A 16,883-nucleotide genomic window follows, 5' to 3' on the forward strand; every position below is an offset into this window, starting at 1 on the left:
CCTCCTGAGCCTAACCTCATCAGCTATTAAATGAGGACAAGGCTACTTACGGTGTAGGGTTTGTGTCACGAGGCAATGAGTCAGTATCTGGGAAGTAGAGTGCTGAAAACACATGCATTGTAATTGTGCCTGTCTGGGTGGTATGGTATATTCTCTCTCTCCTTCGCTCCCTCGCTCCTCGCTCCTTCCCTCCCTCTGCACCCCCTCCGTGTGTGTGTGTGTGTGTGTGTGTGTGTGTGTGTGTGTGTGTGTGTGTGTGTGGTGTGTGTGGTGTATGTGTGTGTGTGTAGGCCAGAGGTGAAACTTGGGGATGATTACTCAGGAGCCATCCACCTTGTTTTCTGAGACTCTCTCACTGGCATGGAACTCACCAAACAGGCTAGGCTGGCTGGCTAGGGAGTTCCCAGAAATAGATTTAAATAAAAACATAGAAAAAAACCTCACAAAATCTGATAAGACTGCCTAGATTCTGAGTTCCTATATGAATTAGGCAGCTATAATTGAGATTATGATTATAGGAAGAACACTTTTGGAGTTGTTAGTTTCAGAATGAGAATGGTTGTAGGATGGGAGTTTTTAAATAGTTATTTTTAATGTGTGTCTGTGGGTGCCTGAAGAGAACAGAAGAGGGTGTCAGATCCCATGGAGCTGGAGTTAGAAGCAACTGTGAGCTGCCTGATGGAGGTGTTGGAAGCTGAATCCTGGTCCTCTGGAAGAGCAGTAAGTGCACTTCACCACTGAACTATCTCTCCAGGCCCTGGATAAAACTTTGTACCTGAAAAATGGAGTGTGTAGAGTTCAGAGTAAAAACTTACGTACTTTCTTCTTTTGTTTTTTTGAGACAGGGTTTCTCTGTGTTGCTCTGGCTGTCCTGGAATTTGCTCTGTAGACCAGAGCTCATGGAGATTTGCCTGCCTCTGCCTCCTGAGTGCTGGGATTAAAGCATGCACCACCACTACCCAACAGAACACACTCTTTTAAAAATGCTTTAAATCATTTTTTTTCATACAATATATTTTGATCATATTCTTTCCCCACACTCCCCAACTCCTTCCAGATCCTTTCCACCCACCCACTCTCATTTTCTTTCTCGGTCTCTCAAAGAGCAAAATAATAACAAAAAATAAAAATCAACACAGAAAACCTAAAATCAGTAAGACAAACTAACCAAACCAAAGTGCACAAAACCCTCACAAAGCCCATTCTATGTTAGTAAACGACACGTGAACATGGGGTCAGCCCTGCAGCATAGTTGGGGCATGAAGTGTGCTCCATTGCAGAAACATGATTTTCCCTTTTGGAACAACTATCAATTGCAAATAACTTCTTGGTCGTGGCAGGACTTTGGGTCCATTTCCCCTTTTCAGTCCTGGAATTTTTGTCTAGTTTCAATCTGTGCAGGTTTTGTGCATGCTGTGAGAGTCTGTTAGCTCTCTGTGTCACTCGATCTTACAGCTGAGGTTCCATTGTTCAAATATACTACACTTTCTTTAGCTATTCTCTGTCAATGGCACTTGGTTTATACCTTTTGGCTCTTCTGATTAATGTTACAATGAACATTGGCACAAAGGTACCTGAGTTAGTCTTTTCTTTTTGGATATATAGCCAGAAGTTGCCTGGCCATATGGTAATTCTATGTTTTTCTGGGGAACATTTTTTTTTTCATTCTTCTCTCACAGTTTACCACAGTATACCTCTCCCTGCACTCCTTCGCCTCCTCCCCTCTCCCCCAGATTCACTCTTCCTCAGAAAAGAGCAGGCCTCCCAGGGATATCAACCAAACATGTCACAAGTTATAATAAGACTAGACACAAACCCTCATATTAAGGCTTGATAGGTAACCCAGTAGGAAGAAAAGGGTTCCAAGAGCAGACAAGAGTCAGAGATAGCTCCCCAATACACACACTCCCACTGTTCTCCTACAATGCCCCCCATCCTCTGTAGGGGTCTCCTGGCTTCACCTAGTGTTTGGCTATGGGTCTATGTATCCACTCTCATTTGCTGCTGGAGGAAGCCTCTCTGATGACAACTAGACAAGGCACTAATCCATGAGCAGAGCAGAATATCATTAGGAACCATTCCATTGACTTTTCTTTTTGCCAGTCATGTTAGGTTCTACCCTATTTCTCTGGGACATCCAGCCTCTGGTTCCTGGCCCTCTAGGCACTGTCGTGGGCTCCCACTTGTGGCATGGGCCTCAAGTTAGACCAGTCACTGGTTTACCACTCATGTAAGTTCTGTCATGTTCCCATGATGCTTTGGGTCATGGCATTTCATTACAGCAATAGTAGCCTTAATACATTAACTAAAACATGGTACCTTGGTATGCATCTATTTAAAATGTTAAAATGAGCTGGGTGGTGGTGGTGGTAAATACCTTTAATCCCAGCACTTGGAAGGCAGAGGCAGGTGGATCTCTGCGAGTTCAAGGCCAGCCTGGTCTACAGAGAAGGTTCCAAAACAGCCAGAGCTACACGGAGAAGCCCTGTCTTGAAAAAAAATAGTTTTAGTGTAAGTATATTTTTCAATGTATACTCCAAAATATGAGTTTTCTCTGATATGGTGATGGATAGGGGTTGTTTATTTATTTATTTGGTTGTTTTTTTTTTTTTTTTTGAGACAGGGTTTCTCTAGCTTGTGACTTTCCTGGAACTCGCTTTGTAGACCAGGCTGGCTTCGTACTCACAGAGATCCGCCTGCCTCTGCCTCCCAAGTGCTGGGATTAAAGGCGTGCACCACCACCGCCCCGCTTTTTTTTTTTTTTTAAGATTTATTTATTTATTATGTATAGTGTTCTGCCTGCATGTATGTCTGCAGTCCAGAAGAGGGCACCAGATCTCATTACAGATGGTTGTGAGCCACCATGTGGTTGCTGGGAATTGAACTCAGACAGGATCTCTGGAAGAGCATCCAGTGCTCTTAACCACTGAGCCATCTCTCCAGCCCCTTGATAGGTACATTTAAATTGAAATTTACACTGAGATAATTATTAATTCACATGTAGCTATAAAAAAATAACAGAAAAAGCCAGGCACAGTGGCACATACCTGTGATTTTATCAATTGTATATATAGTACCTCAAGCACCAAACCAAAACAAAAGAAATAATACAGCAGAACCTGGGTACATTTTATTTTTAACTAACATCCATTTTTAAAACCAGAAAACCCACCAACCAAATAGCTGGAGGTTCATCTAGTCAATAGGAAAGAAACTTGAAGGAGCTGTTCAGCAGGAGTGCCAACTTCTCCCTCAACCTTTTGTATCTGTGTTACAGTAGTGAATGCTGTATTTAGAGACTCTTTATCTTTGTGGATCTTTCCCTCTAATGGTTCAGAGCAGGGGTGATCTTACTATTGCCACCCTACTACCTGAGACAATTCTAGCACATGGGAGGAAATGAAAGGAGGCAATGGTATGGGGCTCAGCCAAAAGCTTTCTGGGATGGGGCAATGGCTCCGGGAGTAAAAGCACGTGCCACATAAACATGAGGACCCACATACAGCCATGGAATATGCCTGTAATCTAAACATTCCTACAGCAAGATGGGAGGAGGAGACAGGCGAGTACCTGGAAGTTGGCAGGCCAGCTAGCCTGGCATATGAAGCAGCAAAGAAGAAACTCTGTTCAAACAAAGCAGAAGGCAAGGACCAGCACCTGAGATTCTCCTCTAACCTTCACGTGTGTAATGCCATATGAACACCTGAATTTACTCATACCAAAATAAAAAGAAACTTCTCAAGTCTTAAGCAGTTAAGCATTTAAGAATTCAGACTCCTTTTCAGGCCATTGAAAGTGGTCTTGTTCAATTTCCATATAAAAATTAGACATGTAAATCCTACTCACTACTTACTCATTCCTCATTCAGTTAATAGTTAATGAGTTTCTACTGTTAACTAGGATGTTGAGTGCTGAGGATTATGGTGAACAAGACCGACATGGGTCCCTGTTTATATCGTATGCTCTAAGTTATTTTTATTTTTAATGCATCCAGGATTACTTGTATATTTTATGCATTTTTTGAGACAGTATCTCACACAGTAGCTCAGGTTGGCCTGAACTCACTATGTAAGTCAGGCAGACTTCAAACTTGGGGTACTCCTCCTGTCTCAGAGTCCCAAGTGCTGGGATTAATAGGTGTGAACCACCATCCTTGGTGTGTACCTTATAAAGCAAGTCTTTCTTTTTAGGCTATTATTCTTATACCAACAATGTTCTCTGAATACGATTTTGCCAGATAAAAAGCTTTGAATTTTGAGATAATGCCAAGTTTATCCAAATATGCCTAAATTGGGAATCAGTTGTGAAATGAAATACTAAATTAAAAATCTTATCCTTAGGTGCTACAATAAATAAAAACATTTATAGCCAAGCTGTTTATCAGGTTTCATTTCTATGTACATGGCCCTTTTCCTTATGAGACTATAGAAACAACAAAGGCAGACAAGGCCCATCCTTTTTCTTGTTCATTGGTACATGAAACACACACACACACACACACACACACACACACACACGCACACACACGCACGCATGCACGTACTCATGCACACAGATCAGCCAATTAAATGATTAATTATGACAGTTTCATAACTGTCTACTAGAATATGGGAACACATGAAATCAATTACTTTAAAACTAGGGGTTGGACAGATGGCTCAGCAGTTAAGAGTACCAGTTGCTCCATCAGGGATCTTGGTTCAATTCCCAGCACCCAGTGACATCTCATAACCACCTGTAACTCCAGTTCCAGGGGCTACAGCGTTCCCTTCTGGCTTCTGTGGGCACTGTATGATACATATGCAGTAAAAACCACCCATACACATAAAATAATAAAATAAAAATTAAGCTCGATAGACTGAGGACATAGTTCAGCTGGCAGAGTTTTTGCCTAACATGCATGAAACACCTTATAAAAACCACTAATGGTGGCAACATGCCTATAATCCCCAATACCCTAGAGGTTATCAATGTCATCCTTAGCAATATACTGAATTCCATATTAGCCCGGGCTACATTAGACCCTTACTCAAAAAAATTAAGGTAGGGTTTTAATTACCCAGACAATGCAAACTTGCTATACTACTGCATACATAATTTTCTCCCTTACTTTTAGCTTCATGTATAGGAGGGTTGGAAAACCTGACTTCTAGAAGGGGTACATAGTATGAAAATCAGGCCATCTGTGCGTCATCAGTTACCACTGAATCAAGGCTCCAACTTCCCTTATCACTGACCCACTTAAGGAAAAGTGGCCCTTGTCTGAAAAAATTTAAATAAGAAAATACGGAATAATATACATCATTGTGTGTTTCCTAAGTATTCAACATCAACAGGTATTATCCAGGGTTGTCAGTCTGATGAAAAATTAAAAGAATGTTCTCACCAACTGCCAGTTAACAGCTTCAAGCAGAAAGAGTAACAATGTTTTATTTTCTTACAAATAAACATTTCACAAAAAATTGATTGAGAATGTGTATGTACTTTTAAGCAGAAGGAAAGAAAACAAAGAAGTAAGTTTCTGGACCTACAGACTGTATTTAATATCCCATGGATCCTATATTACATGTCATAGGTACGCAACACCTATCAACTGAACCAAAAGGTATGCCCTTTGTAAGATGTGTCTGAAAAATGTGTAATATCATAGTAGTAAAGTACAATGTTCAAATATGCAATTTTGTCTGTCAGATTTTAAAAGCCTTTAAAAATATAATATGCACAAGCTTGCCCTGAGGGAAAAGAAGATGGAATAGAGATTATAAAATCCTTAGATATTTTCCACAATAGCATCTGAAACTAGAAAAGAGCAAATAGTCATGGGAATACCCAAGAAACGCATTACTAACAATTCAGTGCACTTGCCACAACCTGATGAAGAAGACACACCTCTTCTCTAGGCTTCTCATATTTGATTATGAAATGAATGATGTAGATAGGCCTTGATTTTCAGAAACTTCAGAAAACTTCAAGTTAGAAGCCAAAATGTCATCAGAAAAAGAAAAGCCAGTATAAAATTTGCTACTGTAAGGCCACTGTTTAAAGTTATTCCATATACAGACACTATATAATTCTGATACTTGTTCTTATAACATAAACAAAGAATTGAACATATAAATGTTTAGATATAACTTGATTAAATTCTCTCAATGAAACCACACTCAGAAAAAGATGCATCAACCAATAATGCCCCTCAAATGATCCTACTGAGAGTCTTGCAAAAGAGTTTGTAGTTAAATACAACTTTGAAACCGAATACTGTGGTTAACAGTGATTGTTAAGTGTAAAAAAGTTGCAGCATCCCACTACTGAAAAATAAAGATATTTTATCAAGAAAGTTACAGTATTAGTGTCTTAGTGTCAATTCCAATTCCTGACCAAACGAGATGCTCGGTTCCATCCTCAGTTAAGTCCTCATGTAGGCTCAGTTCCATTTGTAACAATTTCAGATTGGTTTTCTGTGGCAATATTGTATATTCCTATCAAGAGAAAACAAGAGAAATATGAGCTTCAATAGAAGAGTCAGTTCTAACATCTTAGCTAGAGTTTGGCCCACAGCACAGTTCTCAAAATGCTTTAATCTGTATAGTGCTAACTTGCACCTCACAATTCACACAAAGGAATGTGGAACCCTGAAGATGCCATCTAAACACCGAATGCATCAAAACAGGCAAAAATGGTAAATGGATCAGACAAAAACTCCACTAGATGGCACTGGTCTTAGCAAATGGGGAAACCACATTGTGTTCCTTGGGAATTTTTTAGGGAAAGTACTCTGGCCTAAAGCCAAAACTCAAACTTTGCCTCTCCAGTCCCCAGCCTGACACAACGGAGGCACACATGTGCAAACTAGCAAGGTATCCTTTCTATCACATACTACTTCTTATTCCAAAACTACATGGACTCTTGTAATGACTGATAATTGATTGCAAAGAAAGTTTTTAGAAAACTTTCAGATGGTTATCAACATAAATACATAAGGTTTCAATAATTATGAGGAAAAAAACCTCACAAGAACAGGAAGATTATGATAAGAGTAACAAATGTGGGTTTTATATTGTGGTATGATGTAAAAACACTAAAATTACCAACTACAAACTTGATATAAAACTATGTAAATAATAAAACTAAAAATGGTAGAATGACATATATTTCAAAGACACTAAAAATAAAAATTTATTCAAATATATCCTTACCTTTTAACTAGGCTCTTACATTAAAACTGAAAAAAATGCAAAAGTGTGTTTATTTTTAGCATTCATATTAGAATGGAAATGTTTAATTCCAAATAAAAACAGTGCTGGTAGAAAAATCTTATTATTCCGTCTATCTTGCTTAATGAAATGTTCAAAACACATGCATATACATTTTTCAACATTATCCATCTAAAATTTGTAGATGACACTGTATTTATTCTTTATTGATTATATACTACAAAACCATATATCTTCAAATAAAATGTCCCCAAATAACAACTTTGAAAAGAAATTCTAAGTACAATAATTCTAAAGAAAATTTCAACTGACAATCGTATTTTGAAAAGCATGCAATTCTTTGAACTACTCTCATCCTGACACAGTGTCTTATCGTCTCTCAAACTCATCTCCATTCCTCCAATAATTGGAAAGATATTTTTAAGTATAATACTGAACTAGGTTTTCCCCCCTTTTTTGGTTTTTCTATACAGGGTTTCTCTGTGTTGCCCTGGCTGTCCTGGAATTCTCTCTGTAGACCAGGCTGGCCTTGAATTCAGAGATTCCCCTGGCTCTGCCTCCTCAGTGCTAGGATTAAAGGAATGTGCCACCACTGCCAGGCTTGTCTAGGTTTTCTTCCCCGCGCCCCCAACAGGGTTTCTCTGTGTAACAACAGTTCTGGCTGCCTGGGAACTCACTCTGTAGACCAGGTTGGACAAGAACTCAAGAGATCCACCTGTCTCTGTTTCCCCAGAGCAGGATTAAAGGTGTGCACCACCACTTCCAGGCTAGGTTTTCCTAACGACACAGGGTCACTGCAAATGCTACCTTGCTGGTCTTACTGTGTCTCATCCTAATTCCCTGGGACCCTGCTACTCACTACTATTCAACTGGCTGTCCTAAAGCACTATCTCCCCTTCTTACTCCTCACAAAGGTATCTACTGCTATCAATTCAATTAAGAAAGAAATTATGAACAATTTGAGGCCCTCGGTATATTGTGTACTTCTTTCTCCTTAATCCCACGTGCTACTGACAAACATGGACCAGGGAGGGGCTTTTACTCTTTCTATGCCTAAGTCTTCCCCAAGCCTCGGCTTACAACCCACCTCCTCTGGGAAGACAGTGCAGGTACTTAGCGCACACCTCCTCACCACCCCTGCCATGGATATCTTTCCCTTTAGAGAGATTAAGCTCCTCAAAAATATGGCTGCTCAGAAAAGAGTTGACATAACAGGAGTTACTGCTATCCTTGGAAGTGCCTGCTTTCAAGGCTGGCCCGTGGCTGACATTTCAGGGGGAGTCTGACTATTAACTGGTGAATGTTCAAAGTGTAAACAACATGGTTTAGGCTACTTCCTTCTGAGAGCCTAGAATCTGGATGTATGTCCACTAAGGAATGACCATATGATAAGCTCTTTGCAACAACACTGGGCACTGAGTCTCCAGTAAGCTCAGGCTGGCAACAGTGCACATACATTATCTTAAGCAACTACTGAAGGAATTATTCATGCCCTGAGTGGCTCCACGGGCAAAAGACCCACATAAATTTGCACAAAGTTTCCCCTCAATTTTGCTCCATGTGCTGATTTTGCTGTGCATCCTTCCACTGTAACAAACCAGTCACATACCAGTACAGTTAGGTACTGAATTGTCTGCAGATTATCAAAGGCAGAAAACTCTCATCCTGCAGTTTCTGCTCACTAACTTTTGGAGCATATGTATGTATGTATGTATGTATGTATGTATGTATGTATGTATGTATGTATGTATTCATGATCCAGATTCAATTTCATTAAAAAACACATTTTCTAAAGCCTGAAAATGACAAAAGGTAAACCAGGAGGATAGACTGATAAGGCATGGTCTAGCCTTAAGAAGTGGATCGTCTGTTTCACAAATGAGTAAGATGAACAGAAATAACTTAGAGACCAAATGAAACAGGAGTTAAAGGGATGTGAGGGAAGACTCGGAAAAGTTTCCAGTAGCTCCAGTTTCCAGAAAAGGAGGATTTTATAATAAAGAACAGAAATCAAGTTTAGTGGCATATGCCTGAAATCCCAGCACTTGGAAGGTAAAGCAGGATTAAAGTCTGAGGCCAAATCTGAACTACATAGCAAGACCCTGCTTCCACAAGAGTGGGTGGCAACACTAATGCTATTTCTAGCTAAGAGAACAGTAGGAACAATGGAAACACACTTAAAAATGCAGATGGCTGTGGTGAAAAGTTCCTGGAAAGGTAGCTTAGGACTAGACCTGCCTAACAAGTTTGGTTTCTTTCTGTGAGCAACAAGACACTAAGAAAGTATCTGTGCCCGCCGGGCAGTGGTGGTGCACGCCTTTAATTCCAGCACTTGGGAGGCAGAGGCAGGCGGATCTCTGTGAGTTCGAGGCCAGCCTGGTCTACAAAGCAAGTTCCAGGAAAGGCACAAAACTACACAGAGAAACCCTGTCTCAAAAAAAAAAAAAGAAAGAAAAGAAAAAGAAAAAAGAAAGTATCTGTGTATAGGGGATGTGATAGAATCTATGTTCCAGGACATGAACTATGCTAGTAGCAAAGAGATAAGCAAATCACAGGATCAGGAAAACAAGATGGTTGGAAAGCTTCTAAATACAGACCAGTGATAGCTAAGAATCTAGCTTATAATGAAGGAAGTATTTTCTACCTTTTCTTTTTTTCTTCCTTCCTTTTTTGTCTTTTGAGACAGGATTTCTCTGTGTAACAGCCCTGGCTGTCCTGGAACTCACTCTGTTGACTAGGTTGGTTTCGAACTCAAAGATCCAACTGCCTCTGCCTCCCAAGTGCTGGAATTAAAGGCATGCGCCACTATGCCTGGCTTGAAGGGATCATTTTCAGTTGTCAAGGAAAGGACAAGATATTCAATAAATGATGTTATAAAACTACTAGTAGGAAATCAGATCTTGGTTTCATATTATATCATAAAAATATAATGGATTATATTAATTATAAAACCACTCAAAAGCCAGGAGTAGGTGGCACACACCTTTAATCCCAGCACTTGGGAGGCACAGCCAGGTGGATCTCTGTGAATTCAAGGCCAGCCTGGTCTACAGAGAAAGATCCAGGACAGGCTCCAAAATTACACAGAGAAACCCTGCCTCAAAAAAAAAAAAAAAAAACCACACACACACACACAAAAAAAAAACAAATAATAAATAAATCCACTCAAAGGACACAGTAAAGAATTTTCCTAAGCATAATTTTGATATGAAACTTAAAAGCCATACTGGAGAAATATGACAGATTCATGTCAGTCTTCTAAAGTTCCATGATGTATGAGCTGTCAAACTGAAAGTAAACACTAGCAAAATATATGCTAGGGTAAAGCTTCAGTGAGTCAAGAATCCTCAGAAAAGCCGGGCCTGGTGGCACACACATTTAATCCCTACTCTAGAGGACAGAGGCAGGGATGGGCAGATCTCTGAGAGTTCCCAGCCTAGTCTATAGAGCGATTTCAGGACAGCCAGGGGTACAAAAAGAGCCCCTGTCTCAAAAAAAGAGAACCCTCTAGGGAAGCAGAGACATAAATAAGACCGCTATTAATAAACAAACAAAAGCAAATAATAAGAATCACTTGTTGCTTTCAGGTTGAAAACTGTTGACGTGTCACACTGACTAGGGTATAGAGTCTATACTACAGACCCTTTCATATACTCTAGGTATTAGTACAAATGAATAAAAGGGGAATTTCTGGCAAGATACTAAAATGTTAATGTGCTTAAATGTTGATACTGGAAAAAATGAGTACCTATATGCTACTCTGAAGTCACCAATAGAGGCTTATATACACAAGTTAGAGTCTCAACTGCAGTACACATACCCTCAGGAGTATACAATGACTTTACAAGTAGCAGTGTGGGTCCAGACACTTTGAGGGGATTCATTTCAGATCTTTAAATTCCTGATGTTCACTTTCTAAAATTCTACACACTTTGGTAAGGCTAGTTCTGTCTCTTTTGCATTCTCATCTTGAATCTATTTCTTTTTTTTAAATATTATAATTATATCATTTCTCCCTTCTCTTTCCTCCTTCCAAGTCCTCCCATTTACTTTTGCCATGCTCTTTCAAATTTATGACCTTTTTAAAAATTATTGTTACAAATATATATGTATATATATATAATTCTAAATATAAAATGTAATTTTTCTCATATATGTATGTATGTATGAGTATGTGTACACATACAGTACATGTGAATACAGGAGTCTAAATAACATGGCATACATGTGAAGGTCAGAGGACACATTCAGATATTGGTTCTCCCTTTTCACCTTGAGACAGGGTCTCTTACTTAATACAGCACCTTAGATCAGTTGGCCACACTACCAGCTGAGACAGAGGATCTTTTGTTGTTCACTACTGGTTACAAGCTACTCTGCAAGCTTCCATGGATTCTCAGATCTCTCCCATCCTGCTGTGGAGGTGCTGGGATTACAGATGCACACTACCTCTTTTTCTGGTTTTCTGGAGGTTGTGGGGATTAAAACTCAGGTATTCACACTTATATGACCACTGAGTCATCTCTACAGGCCTACTGAATCTATTATTTTGTATGACCTGGCAAGGCCCCCAAAAAACACTCAATTATTAGTGATGATGTCAAAAAAGTAAGCCAAGAATGGGGCATGTTGACCTTCAATCCTAATATTCTAGAGGCAGAGGCAGGATCTCTGAGATCAAGGTAAACCTGGTCTACATAGTGAGTGCTAGACCAGCCAGTACCATACATACAGTGAGACCTTGTCTCAAGACAAACAAAAAGCTGGTTTTTCCAAGTGGTGATGGCACACTCTAATCCCAACACTTAGGAAGCAGAGGTAGGCAGATCTCTTTTGAGTTTCAGGCTAGTCTGGTTTATATAGTGAGACTCTGCATAAAATAAATAAATAAATAACCCAACTTTAACAACTAGTAATAAATAGTATAAATTTTTCACTTTATATCAGATAGCTTTCAATTCTTTTTGCCTAACAAAATTTAAAAGACAACAAAACCAAGCTTCAATGAGAGAACTCTCAAAATACTGTTTGGTTATAGAACAGTAAATAAGTGGTATTTTTTGGCCTATAATTTAGAGTGAGTCTAATGAACCAAATAGCACTACTAATTATTCCTAAAGTCCTTTCATTCCAATTTCTACAATTATACAAGGTTCTTCCATACTTATTAAAAGAAATACAATTACATAGATACTTGAACACTACTATTCTACCACCAGTAATATGTATCTTTGGTTTGTTTGATTTGGGTTTTGTTTTTGTTTGTTTGGTTTGGTTTTTGTTTTTTTGAGACAGGGTTTCTCTATGCATCCCTGGCTGTCCTGGAACTAGCTTTGTAGCCCAGGCTGGCCTCGAACTCACAGAGATCTAGCCACCTTTGCCTCCCGAAAGCTGGGATTAAAGGTGTGCGTCACCGCTGGCAGATTTGTATCTTTGAATATATGAACTAGTTGAAAATATAAACACATTTGTAGCAAAACTTCATTTAATCAGTACTGCACAAAACTTACAGTATGTTTATGGTACTTTAAATATTAAATTCAGTTCAGAAAAAACTTAATACCTAATAGTAACAGAAATGTCATACATATATTAAAAAGTGTTTTAAAAATTAAGTTGTATGACAGAAGCATAATTAAATCCACATTTAAGGCAAAAGAAAAAGATATGAAACTGCTTAGTGTTAGAAGAGCTAGCTTGTGTATTTTTTATGTGCATGAATGTTTTGTCTGTATGTATGTCTGTGTACCATGGGCATGAAGTGCCCACAGAGGCCAGAAGAGAATATTCTAGAACTAGAGTTACAGGTAGATTAGATACTATGTGGATGCTAGACCCAAACCCAGGTCCTCTGGAAGACAGCACATGATCTTAACCACTGAGCAATCTCTTTACCCCCACTTGGGTATTTTCTAACTGGATTAGTTATTGAGTGTGTAAGTAAAAAGACTTGGAAAACTGAAATAATTAATATACCCATATAGGAGAATAATATGCATTTGTTAAAATGAATGAACTGAATGAAGATGTGAGTGATAAAAATAAGACTTGAAATATTAAAAGTTAGGAGGAGACGAGGTGGACTGCCTATTAGGACAAGTTTTTAGGTTGGCTTGGCTGGCTGTAATAGCTATGGACCATGATAGGAGAGAGGAAAGTGTTCTGTGGAGGAGAGCGAGCATATTTGGTATTGCTTTGGCTTGGTTTTGACATGAGCTAGACTCATCTGGGAAGAGGGAAGCTCAACTGTGAAAATGCCTCCACCAGACTGGCACATAGACAAGTCTGTGGGGCATTTTCTTCACTGATTGATGTGGGAGGTCCCAGGTCACTGTGGGCAGGGCCACCCCTGGGCAGGTGGTCCTGGGTAGTATAAGAAAACAAACTGAGCAAGCCATGGGAAGCAAGCCAGTAAGCAGTGTTCCTCCAGGGCTTCTGCTTCAGTTCCTGACTCCAGGTGCCTGCTTTAGCTTCCTTCAATGATGGACTGTGATAAATACTTGTAAACCAAATAAACCCTTTCTTCCCCAAGTAGCTTTTTTGTGGTCATGGTTTTTGTCACTCCAACAGAAAAGTAAGACAGTTATTTTTTTTAAAGATTTATTTATTTTATGTCTGAGTGCTCTATCTGCGTGTACGAATTTATGCCAGAAGAGGGCGTCAGATCCCACTATAGATGGTTGTGAGCCACCATATGGTTGCTGGGAATTGAACTCAGGACCTATGGAAGAGCAGCCAGTGCTATTTATCTCTGAGCCATCTCTCCAACCCCCAAGACAGTTATTTTTTTAAACAACTTTACTGAGATATAACTCCCATTCTATACAGTTCACCCATTTAAAGTATTCAATTCAACAACTTTGGGACTAGAGAGACTGATCAGTGGATAAGGGAACTGGCTGTACTTCCAGAGGACCAGAATCTCACCATCAACATGGGAACTCACAACTGTAACTCCAGTTCCAGGGGCTCTGCTGCCCTCTTCTGGCCTCCTCAGGCACCAAACATGTGTGGTCCACAGACACGCATAAAGGCAAAACAGCTATATACATACAATAAAGTTAAAGAAAACTTGAAAAAATTCCATGACTGTCAAGTATATTCACAGCACTGTGCAACCAATCATTATAATCAGTTTTAGAATAGTTTTCTCACTTTAAAAAGAAACTCTATACCATTACAAATAATCTCAGGACCTCTCTCCAATATTCACCTGAACCTCCAGCTCCTAAATTCTACTCTGTCTCTATGGCTGTCTTTCCACTCAAATAAATGGGATCATACCATAGGTGGGCTTTTGCCCCTGGCTCTTATCACTCAGCATGGTAGTTATAAGTTCTATCCATGCTGCAGCATATTTCAGTACAAATTTAACTGAATTTCAGGTGCATGAGGACAACCATTTGAGAGTATCTGTGAGGCAGCTAAACATCTGGAGTCTGGGGAGCTAGATGTCAGGATCAGACATCAGAAGAGGTAGTGGTAAAATCTTAGGAAGACATCAAGTAATCAAGGCCAACCAGGGTAACTAACAAAGGATAAAAGCCAACAATACACTAGGAAATACCCTTTTTGAGACAGGCTGACACTATGCAGCCCAGGTTATGCTGGAATTTACTGTGTAGCCCAGACTGACCTCAGACTCACAGACTTTCTGTTTCAGTGCTAGTTAACTCCTATCAAGTGTTGAAATTATAGGTGCCCACCATCATACACTGTAGAAATGCTTACCTTCTTTAAGAATGTATAAAAGAAACTAGGGTACTTGTCCATAATCCTAGTACTTGAGTAGTAGCTGGTGTTGGAGGGTCAAGAGTTGAAGGCCAACCTGGGCTATATGATAAAATATTGCCTCAAAAAAAAGGTTAAAAAACATATAAAAGGGAAACCACACAATAAGATAGAGAAGCCAGTCCCCAGATGACAAAGACTCGGGGGTGATGATGCCTCCAGGTAACATTTCCTTTCTATGTTGACATGCTGCAACTCAGGTATGGCAGGCACTCAGTAAATTCTTGCTGATTCATTTGATCTTAGATCTCTGTCTTTGTTCTGTATGACCTTCAAGCTTTCTTTCAATCCCCAAGGTCATAAACTCCAGTCTCTAACTTCCTTTCTATGTGTCTTTATGCCTTTCCTAGCCATGGAGTTAATCTAACAGGCACCTAACGTATAGGAACTGAAGGAATACTGAAGTACGGCTGGTTCTAAGGAACTCTGTGCCTTCCTGACCAGATGCACAAGTACTGATAGTCTTTCAGTGGCTATCTTCTTATCTCTTACATTTTAATGTTTTGAAATTAAAATATAATGACATCATTTCTCCCTTTCCCTTTCCTCCTTCCAAGCCTGTTTTACTACGTTTTGGTACTATTTTGATATATAACTAGATCATCGAAAGTGTTTTGTTTTGTTCTGAGACAGGGTCTTCTTCTGTATCCCTGACTCTCCTAGAACTCACCATAGACCCCAAGCTTGCCTTGAACCCATGGTGACCCTCCTATGTTAGCCTGAGATTACATGACTGAGCCACCATGCCCAGCTGTCCCTCAAGCTTTCTAAAAACTTTCTCCTGGAACAGAGCTTGTTACAGGGGTACTTCTGAGTGCTAGTAGATTAAAAACAAACCCTGTTCCAGGAGGTAATGGACAAACGTCCCTCATCATCCAGTTCCAATACAAAATTCAAGAATAAAGAAACCCACTATGGCCAGGCAATGGCGGTGCATGCCTTTAATCTCAGCACTTGGGAGACAGAGGTAGATGGATCTCTGTGAGTTCCAGGACAGCCAGAGCTACACAGTGAAACTCTGTTTTGAAAAACAAAAACAAAAAAAAGAAGGAAGACAAACAGATATTATAAGTGAGGACAGGAGATAGTTAATTCCCCAGCTAAGGAACAGGGTCCTGGATTAGATCAGGTTGTTTTCAGATTACTTTCTCTTTGGTCCAAGATGGCCTCTTTACAGGATCTTGTCCAAAAGAAAGTCTCTTTTGTCAGGTTTATTTCCATTGGTGGGCGTTTTTTTCCTCTGTGGAAATATCTAAAGTCCCCACTCTTATTGAATCAGGTCCCTGCTGTCATTTAAAGTGACCCAAACAAAAAAAAGTACATCTTAATTAGTCCAATTCAAGAAGGAAGCAGAGGACCTAGCCTTGTTCCACATCTTGTGTGCGTGTGTGTGTGTGTGTGTGTGTGTGTGTGTGTGTGTGTGTCTGTGTATAGTGTGTGTAAGTATACAAAAAAGCCCAGCTTCCCCAGGGGTGAAATGGTGATCCAATGGTTCTCCAACTGTGGACCCATCTCCTCCTTACAGAGTTAATTCTCTCTCTCTCTCTCTCTCTCTCTCTCTCTCTCTCTCTCTCTCTCTCTCTCTCTCTCTGTGTGTGTGTGTGTGTGTGTGTGTGTGTGTGTGTGTGTGTACACTTGAAGGATTGCAAGCAGCCAACGACTATAAGGAATCTGGGTGCCAGAATGGAATTAACATAAGCCTGTTATGAATATGTGAGATTTGTGTGTTCTCTGCTTTTCTATTTCTGCTTGGGAATCTTACCATTTTGTAAGTAGCTGAAGATCAAATGCAGTTTTAGTTATGTGTATTATCATGCTAGGCAACTGAGGAGGATTATTAAGAGCATGTCTAGAAACAACCCTTACCACTTTCCAAGA

At 39.7% G+C, this 16,883-nt stretch overlaps 1 protein-coding gene across 3 annotated transcripts in view; it reads right to left on the minus strand.

Annotated features, from left to right (window-relative positions):
- Positions 1-5,396: 5,396 nt before the first annotated feature.
- Positions 5,397-16,883, minus strand: part of Bclaf3 (BCLAF1 and THRAP3 family member 3) — a 67,933-nt gene continuing 56,446 nt past the window's right edge. For 2 of the 3 annotated variants that reach the window (XM_037199405.1, XM_028873239.2), the window contains 2 exons: positions 7,197-7,222; positions 6,393-6,479 (listed from right to left, as the gene is read on the minus strand). In XM_037199405.1, coding sequence (XP_037055300.1) covers positions 7,217-7,222 — 6 coding nt within the window. In that variant the 3' untranslated portion in view covers positions 6,393-6,479; positions 7,197-7,216. Of the gene's footprint in view, positions 6,480-7,196; positions 7,223-16,883 lie in introns of all 3 variants that reach the window. The other variant, XM_028873238.2, reaches the window with a different exon arrangement.

The sequence above is a fragment of the Peromyscus leucopus genome, chromosome X (assembly GCF_004664715.2).
Source record: "Peromyscus leucopus breed LL Stock chromosome X, UCI_PerLeu_2.1, whole genome shotgun sequence".
In the NCBI taxonomy this organism is placed as follows: Eukaryota; Metazoa; Chordata; class Mammalia; order Rodentia; family Cricetidae; genus Peromyscus; species Peromyscus leucopus.